The sequence below is a fragment of the Limulus polyphemus genome, unplaced genomic scaffold (assembly GCF_000517525.1).
Source record: "Limulus polyphemus unplaced genomic scaffold, Limulus_polyphemus-2.1.2 Scaffold1963, whole genome shotgun sequence".
Lineage (NCBI taxonomy): Eukaryota > Metazoa > Arthropoda > Merostomata > Xiphosura > Limulidae > Limulus > Limulus polyphemus.
Window position 1 is genome coordinate 31478 of NW_013667573.1, and position 9544 is coordinate 41021.

General features: G+C 34.8%; 1 protein-coding gene across 1 annotated transcript in view; it reads left to right on the top strand.

Annotated features, from left to right (window-relative positions):
• Nucleotides 1–9544, top strand: part of LOC106465498 (alkylglycerol monooxygenase-like) — a 40153-nt gene that overhangs the window by 9981 nt on the left and 20628 nt on the right. The window contains exons 3-4 of the mRNA XM_022393411.1: nucleotides 1211–1338; nucleotides 8023–8174. Coding sequence (XP_022249119.1) covers nucleotides 1211–1338; nucleotides 8023–8174 — 280 coding nt within the window. The remainder of the gene's footprint in view (nucleotides 1–1210; nucleotides 1339–8022; nucleotides 8175–9544) is intronic.

Below are 9544 nucleotides of genomic sequence, written 5' to 3' on the forward strand. Positions count from 1 at the left end.
TATATATATATATATATATATATATGTGTGTGTGTGTGTGTGTGTGTGTGTGTGTGTGTGTAAATAATAGGTTTGAAAACTATTAAAAAAAACAAGTTTGAGATAAATTTTTGTACAGGTTGTGATTGATTGTTTGTTTGTTTTGTAATTAAGCACAAAGCTACACAATGGGCTATCTGTGCTCTGTCCACCACGAGTATCGAAACCCGGATTCTAGCGTTGTAAGTCCGCAGACATATCGCTGTACTTCTGGGGGCACACATTGTGAAAATTTAATATTTTTTTAATATATTAAAGCATAGCGTATTCTAAATGACCAAAATGTACACTTTTTTTCATAAGTAGTAGAAAGTAAGGATGTAGTAGATAACTTTGTTCATAGACATTTGAACCAAATGTTTGTTTGTTTTGCTTTTAAGTACGGAGCTCTGCCCACCGCGTTATAACTCCTCAGACTTACCGCTAAGCCACCTGCGAACAAACCTATAGCTAAAATCTGATCCTTTTATATGCCCAATTGCGTTATTATTTGTACATCAACACTTAAACTCTTTTATTTACAAATAATTTTCACATCTTTGAAGTACACTTTGGTACTTAACAATCATAAAATACTTTTGATAACTTTCTGTCTTGTTCATTTGCACTATTTCTTTTTTGCGGAATACCATGATTTTAAGCAATCCGTTTATAGAAAAATTTAGGAAATTTATTCTAACTATGGGAACACGATATCATGACCATAAGCAATTAGGCTCCGGTAAAAGTGTAGGTACTATTATAGTAATTATAGGTACTATGTTTGAACTGTGAGAACATGTTGTGTGAGACTGAGACATAAAAAAAGTACTATTTTGTAATTTTTGTCATGGGGAGGTATTTAATTCATGATGTATTGATGAAATGTTACTGAAGGTAGCGCTGAACCAATTCTAAAACACTAAACATTCTTAGTATTAAGAAAACGGACATGAAAGTAAATTAAGAAATAAGATGTAATGTCTAGAACACGTGAAAAATGTTCTAATGGAAAAACTCCAGTTCAGAATATATTATCTTATTTTCAGTATAGTTTGGCGTGTTGTTGCTCTGTACTAAATTTATCTATAAACAAAGTATTTAGTACTGTATATTAATATTCATGCAAATACTATTTCTAATCTTGAAAACTAGAAAAAGTAAATATATTGTATTTTGTTGTTTTTCTCAGGTTATGCCATTATTTTTCGTCATCATTATGATTGAGCTGATGATAACCGTATGGAAAAATAAAGATTACGTTAACATAAGTGACTCACTTGGTTCTGTTTCACAAGGCATTTTATCAGAGTGTTCAAGGTAAGCTTGTTGTTTGGTGTTTAGTATGATAAACCTAACTTCTACTCTATTGGATCTGTTTCACAAGACATTTTATCAGAATATTCAAGTTAATCTTATTGTTTCGTCTGATAAGCCTACCTTCTACTCCATTGGATCTGTTTCACATGGCGTTTCATCAGAATGTTCAAGGTAAGCTCGTTATTTGGTGTTTAGTGTGATAAATCTAACTTCTACTCCATTGGATCTGTTTCACATGACGTTTCATCAGAATATTGAAGATAACCTTATTGTTTAGTGTTTCGTCTGATAAACCTTCCTTCCGCTCTGTTGGATCTGATTAGGCATTTTATCAGAATGTTCATAATGCACTGTTTTCTTCCCTAATTTGGGTTCTGGAAATTTTTCTGTTCCAAGTCTGAAATTCTGGAATAATTTTGACTATTCTTTCCAATCCCATTTCTAGGCCGAATGCGGTCCATCAATTAGTGTACTTTGGGACCGTGGATGCGTAATAAGAATGACGGTCAAATCCCACTATTCGATTAGAGTAGCCTACGAGTTAGCACTAGGTGGTATTAATCAGTAGTCTTAGCAAAATTAGGCCCGGCATGGCCAGGTGGTTAGGGCGCTTGACTCGTAATCTGACGGCCGCGGGTTCAAATCCCCCGTCCCACCAAACATGCTCGGCCATTCAGCAGTGGGGGTGTTATAAAGTGACGATCAATCCCACTATTCGTTGATAAAAAGAGTAGCCCAAGAGTTTGCGGTGGGTGGTGATGACTAGCTGCCTTCCCTTTAGTATTTCACTGCTAAATTAGGGACGGCTAGCGCAGATAGTTCACGTGTATCTTTGCACGAATTTCCAAAACAAACAAACAAAGAATTAAAAATCAGTGCCCCCCCCCCCAGTGGCACAGCGATATGTCTGCGGACTTATAACGCTATAAACCGGGTTACGATACCCGTGGTGGGCAGAGCACAGATATCCCTTGTGTAGCCTTGTGCATAATTAAAAACAAACAAACAATCAAAATCCGGGACGGCTAGTGTTGGGCAAAATTCAACAAAACAATATCCCATTGTTAACTGTTTTGTACCTTAATTATTGAGAAAATTTTCTGTTTTTTTTCTTTTTTAAGTTACTTTAGACGTGTAGGAAGTGATTGTTATTTATTGTTCATGTATTTTAATATTTTTACATGCGTGTCTGTATCTACCTTTCCCTGTACGTTAAACAATGTTCAAATCATTTCTTTCAAAATTTTTGTTTTACAGAAATGACAATAGAAAATTTACGGATGGTAAAGTGAAACAAAAGGTTGTGTGCATGTATATTTCAGGGTGGAGTATTACTGCAAATACATTGTCATATAACATGAAATGATTCAGTGAACAGCGTCAACTTAATTGTTCAAACACAAATTTTGATCAACTTCCATGTATAGTGAGTGTATGTGTGTGATTTTTGTTTTCGTATTGATAGTTGAGTGGATAAGTTCTTTCTTTATGTTAGTGGCGTGTTTAAATTAACTCCAAAATTATCTGGCAGAGTCTACAATTGTCGATAAAAGAAACAGGGCTGAATCATTTCAAAAAGACCTTCTTAGTTATAGGACGCGAGATACCAAATAGTAAGCTTGCAGCAATATTTGTTTGTTGTAGGGCAAAGCCACATTGGGCTGCCTGCTGTGTCCACCGCGGGAGTCGTATGCCGGGAAACATTACAAGAACAGGTCACTCATTAGGTGAGCGGTAACTTTACGGACTTGCAATGCTAATCTAGGGTTCGATTCACCGTGGTGGACAGAGCACAGGTAGCAGCTCATTGTTTAGCTTTGCACTAGAACAAAACACATTAGAATAGCAAGCTAAAAGAGTCAGAATGTCAGTCCATATTTGTAAAGTTGGCAGAGAATCTAGCTAATTAAACTCTACAAACTAACTAGTGTTATATTGAGGAAGTCTAATAGTTAAAACACATCGCGGGAGGTGATCGTTATTCTATCTGTGTAAATTTGACCTGTAACTTGAAAAACAACAACAATTCTTCTTGTTAAAATTTCATTTAAAATGTTGGAATTAATCAATTTTCATAATTTGGTATTAACACGCATTCAACCAGACAATCAAACTCAAGAGCAAAGCCTACTAAATCTACAATAGTGTCTTATATTTAATCCAGCATCGCGAACACTTTTATAACAAAATCCTACAAGAAAAGCCAGCTATCAGCATTCGTCAACGCTTCCTCGCGCTCTAAATCTGTGCCCCATTTTCTTCTATTTTTAATGCTCTTTAAATAGCTACAGCCATTTTATATTTCTTTATCCTTCTGTGCAATCACCTTTATTACTCGTTGTTTCGTATTCTATTCACGTTCAGAGTTAAGTCGATTCTATCACAACGACGACAAGCGCGAAGTCTAAATGCAAATTTGTTTTGGGAATTTCGCGCAAAGCTATTCGAGGACTATCTGCCCTAGATAGTACTAGATAGACTAGAGAGAAGGCAACTAGTTAACACCATTCGACGCCAACTCTTGGACTATTCTTTTACCAACGAAAAGTGGGATTGACTGTAATATTATAATGTCCTCATGGCTGAAAGGTCGAGCATGTTTGGCGATGGAATTCGAACTCGCCATACATAAGAAAAAATGAGATAAATATTACATAGAAATTATAATGTCTACGCAAGATAACAAATGATAATATGTAAACATTAAAAGTTAAACAGTCAGTATAAAGAAGACATCAATTAACAATCTAAATCTAGTTTCATCTTAATAAAGAGAATAGCTATTTACCTACACTGCTTACTGTAACATATTTATGTTTCAACCGAATTATCTTTATCTTGTATAAAATAATCACTAATAAATAAAGATATTGTTGCTGTCGTACTAAGGTTTTCGTGAACACATTTTAACCTCTAAAAATTCATCTCGTTTGAATTGTTTCAGCACTAACTCAGTACTGTGTAATATGCTCTTGTATTCAGTTTGTATGCTATATCATGTAAATTTAATTAGCTCACAACAAAAGGCAATATTGCCACCAGAGGGTGATACACTACAAAGCTGTAAGAAATTTGAATAGACACCTGTGCATGGGATTATCACTTAGGCTTCTTAGAAACAATTATGTATGTTTGGACTCTGGGACATTACATGATCTTCTACATACTCAAGATATATCTGGTGACGATAAGCCACCTTAAACTTTACAGTAGCGTGTCCAGATGTAGAATTACAATTCATATCAGTTCCCAAAACTTGTTTAAAGTTTCGTATATTCATCATTCTTTACCTAGTTACATTGTTCATCATATTGACTGCATTTTTAGTGAGCATGGGTCGTATTCTTAGAATTGGTTTTGAACGATTCCGTGATTGTATAGCCTTTACTTAGCTACTTGTATTTCTTCCACTTTGTTCACAAGTACCTCAACTTTATCATTCTCAACCTCCAAACTTTCTGAAAGCATTGTGGACCCTACTTATAAGCCCTTCACTACCTGCTTGACGCTTCTCCGTGTTTGTTTATCCCGATACTTATGATATTCTCAGGTACACTTATAATCTTAGAGTTAAAAGTAGTACCACAGTAACTTAAGGAACGCCATGAAATTTATCAAGGAGTAGAATCTGAAGTATCTGACTCCGACTGAATTTCAACAAAGAGACCAAACACAATGTAAGAGTAAAGTAAAAGGTAATCTTTATTAACAAAAATGATGAAAATCAAACAAGTACACTAGTACACATCACTTCTACTCGAGATCTCTTTATTTTAAACTTGTAAATAAAGAAACTAAGAGAACATAACATTGTATACAAGATTCTGTAACCTCGTCCTTCTCAGTGTACATACGCTACCAGCGTCACTGATGGTCATTCCAATGGCACAATAAAACAGTATATATCATCATGGTTTCACTTGATCACCAGTAGAAAACATCAACGTCTTTCTTTACATATTGTGTTCTGCTACACAAAAATCTTTCCAACAAGAAAGCACACGTAACACCATAAGGGAATGATTGAGAACAATAGGTAGATAGACGAAAGAAGTTAGCTACATTTCTTGTTCTGTTGTCAAAACTACACACAGAGCTAGAAATGTATATGAGCAAAAAAGTTTTAAATTCTAGGTGAACGTTCACTTTACTAAAGAAAACGCGAAACACGAAATATGCTTTGCATATTCATGGCAAAGGAATGATTTTGTATTTGTTTAATAACAGATTGGTTTTTAGGATCTACCCGTATGATTGAAAACATATTGATGTCATCCTAAATCTCAAACTAGACAAACACGGACCTGCTTTCACTTTCCTTCTAACATTATATTGACGAATTTCCATACCCTACTATATTCTAGAAGTTATTGAATGCATGATCAACTATGTTTCTCTTGATCTATTTATCATTTTGTGCATTTACCCACATATTAAAATGTCTGTGGCGAAGACAAAACTACTGTAGATTGTTTGGAACATCTCTCAAACCACCTTTTTTTAAGTTGTAGCCATTTGTGACCATAACATTATGGATAGGTCTTCTTAGAAAGATTTCTTGCCTTGGCTATTGTGTAAGTATTTGCTGTTAAATTCACAACGTAAACTCATCTAAAATGACTCTTTCTAGGGTTCTATCCTACTTTGCTTAATATTATGCCTAGTGAAATGTCTCGTGTAATATTCAATGCACCATTTATGCTAATGGGAGGGATAAGATCGTAATCTTAATTTCTTGTGTCATTCTATTCAAAATTATCCTGACCTTCTTCAAACTTGAGTTGTTACCAATGGATATTTATTTTGATATATTATTTTTTTTAACTCGTTTCTTCTTCTCTTGATTAGTTATACTGACACCTTGGTGAATTTATCGCTGTTTACGCTGGTTACTTTGACAGAAAATGGAGTTGGAAGGCTATATTTTTGCTTTGATTGCTTACTCTCAAATACTCCTCAGCTTGCTTTAAACTGTACCTAGTATTTATAGAAGTTCTGATCAATAAAATGTTTTGCTTATATACATACTTCAACTCACTCCAAACTTGTTTATGGCTGAATGTTATATAATTCTACCTCAGCCATCTGCTACACAAACGTAATGCTGTTCCATACCAACACTATTATATTTAGGTGTACTGCATTGTACACCTACTTCGGCTCTACAGGTTGTTGTTTCTAAGCTCCTTTGGTTATTCATCAACAGCACGCGCTTGATCGACAGAGCCTTACAGCTTTTGCAATGTATTGTTGAGAGAACTCTTGTTAATAACCTTTGTTGTTTTGTTTTTTTTGTAGTTAAGCACAAAGCTACACAATGGACTATCTGTGCTCTGCCCAGCATGGGTAGCGTTTTAAGTCCGCAGACATTCCGCTGTGCCACTGGGGGAGCTAATGACTTTTACTTGAAACATTACAAATGGAGCTTAGCCCTCTGTTCTCTCTCTCTATGACATTCTAACTTTTATCTTCAAGAACGTTTTCTTCAGCTAGAATCCTGTGTAGTATTGCACTTTCCTCCTTGACTCGTTCAAGCATTCTTGTTCACCTCTCACTTTCTGAAAATCTTAAGACATGATTTGTCTTTCTGATTATTTGGTATACATTGATACCTTTAAACATTATGTGAATATTTATTCTGAAAGAAATGTTTATGCTTTCTGTGTCCAATCTTTGAAATTATTCCAGTCGTACTGTCCACTTTATAGTGTGTAGCTGAAATCGTTCTCTTGTCCTCACGGCTGGAAAACATTAGTACTTTATTTTACATAGACTGTTTAAGCGTCCTTCAACTCTGACCTAAAGTACACATAATACTTTCCTTTGATGACCGTGGGGGTACTTTCATCCTCATTTACTTTATTCTGAATACTGAAGTACTTGTGCCTGAATACCTACTTATGTTCGTATTTCTGTTAATTTAGGGGTTGTTAACGCTGCCAAAATAGCTTTGTCTTCTGTCACCCACGAATGATTGGCTCATTTTTTCTTTCTGACATACTGTGTTGAATAAAAGACTTACCTCCTTTTGGTCTGCTTAGCTTTACTTGTTTTATTTTTCTTGCTCCCTTTACTAGATCTTTTTACTGTTTTGAAAACTAGAAGGCAAGGTCATGTTGTTTTTCACTGGGATTAGGAACTTGCATAATTATGTACATTGGGTAAGAGTGAACACTTAATTTTTCCTTATTGTCCCATTTGCAATATTGTGTTGAAAACTACTTTTGTTGTTGTTTACCTCTAAAATACTGCTCTTCAGCATATTCAGCCTACTTTAAAAAGTTCCATTTCACCGTAACCTTGTCTTCCTTACACTTCCTCATCTGTTTAGCTAACTGTATCGCTATAACCCCTTTAGGTCAGCTGTATATTAATGTTGTTCGTTTTCTTATTAATAGAATCTTCATGTACACAAGTCATCCCTGATTTGGAAAACATCTCGCACCCTCAAGAGAAGAACAATGTGCTATTCCAAATTATGAGTGTTGCTCACGAGAACATCATTAGGAATAATGGATAACATATAAATGTACCTGCGTGTTAAAAAAAATCTGGTTATGAAGCTTAAGAGCGCATTTTGGGTTATTCGGAACTGGGATTATTGCGATTTTTGTTATTTAACAGACTCTTATCATATGGCATTTTTGGGGGAAAATTTATTTGGTTGGGACTTACTTTTTTCAGGCTGTTATTACGAGGTGTTCCACTTGCAGCATATATTTGGGTCTACAACAACTGGCGGCTTGTGACACTTCCGTGGGAGTCTGTTTGGACATGGTTGCTATGTTTTGTCGGTGTTGACCTTGGGTACTACTGGCTTCATAGAGCAAGTCATGGTAAGTGTTTCTTTTTTTAAGTTTGTAAAGTTCTTGTTTAAAACCAATTGTAAAATTTATGCATGATGTATTACAATATTACTCATTCATGCACTGATAAAAACATCTTGTTTTTTTACCTGTTCCAAATTGTTATGTACTGCCATATTTCGAAGCATTATAGACTTAAACTTAGCTAAAACAATATAAAGATTTACGAATATTAAGTCAAACGTTAACTGGTTTTATCCCAATATAAAATGCACATTAGCCAAATATTCAAATGTTTAAGGCAGTTGTGTAAGAGATGGAGGTAATGTAATGTTTATTTATTTGCTAATCTAATATGATTAGAACTTAAGAATACTTTATTGTCTTTTAAGATATGCTAAATGAATACAATGAATATTTGTTTATAAACCAATAGATACGTAAATCTAATCTTAAAACCGGCTTAGCATAGTATGGTGGTTAGGGCGTTAGACTAGCAATCTGTGAGTTGCAGGTTCGAATCTCGTCACCCTCTATGATCGCTCTTACAGCCGTGAAGGTGTTATAATGTGATGATTAATCCTGCTATTGGTTAGTCAGGAGTACCCCAAAAATTGTTGTTAAAAAGACACACTGAATACAGTCATGAAATATATATTAAAGTTATTTTGCATAGTTGTAATGAATTTATATACATTACTCAGATAACACGCACACATACATGTGATTAATTATTGACATTTTGGAGATTTCTTTAATTTCGCGCAGAGCTACTAGCGGGCTATTTGCCCTAGCTCTCCCTAATTCAGAAACGATAGACTAGAGGAAAGACGGTTAGTCAAGACCACTTAATCCCCCTTTTCCACCTAAAAGCTATGAGGGGGTATAGCGATAGCGTCATCTATCCTTCTGTAGACGTCTATTCTATGCACGATAACTGGAATTCTAAGCAGCAGATTTTAATCAAACTTCACAGGTCACTTCCCTTGGGCTTGAGGAAGAATCTATTGATTTTGTAGATACAAGGTAAAAAGCCAAGGTCACCATTTCAAAAAATGGAAATTTGGTTTCTGTGCTTTGTAAAATATGATATTTTAGGAAAAAGTTAACCTGTTGTTGAGGTTTTCTAAAATTAAAGGTTACATAAAGTTTTTACAGATTATCTGCGCTTAGATAGACTATCTGTTAAATGTTTTTCTACTTTGATAAAAGCAACAACTGAAAAAAAAACAGTGGGGAAGTAGGAGGTAAAGTCGTGCGAGACCTGAACAAAGTAATTATATGAGTATCAAGGGATATGGGGACCCGAAAAGGTGACATTTATAGATTTCAAATTGGAAAATATGCATAGTAAAATGCGAACATTTAGTACATGATAGCCTAAAAAAAAAAAAAAAAAA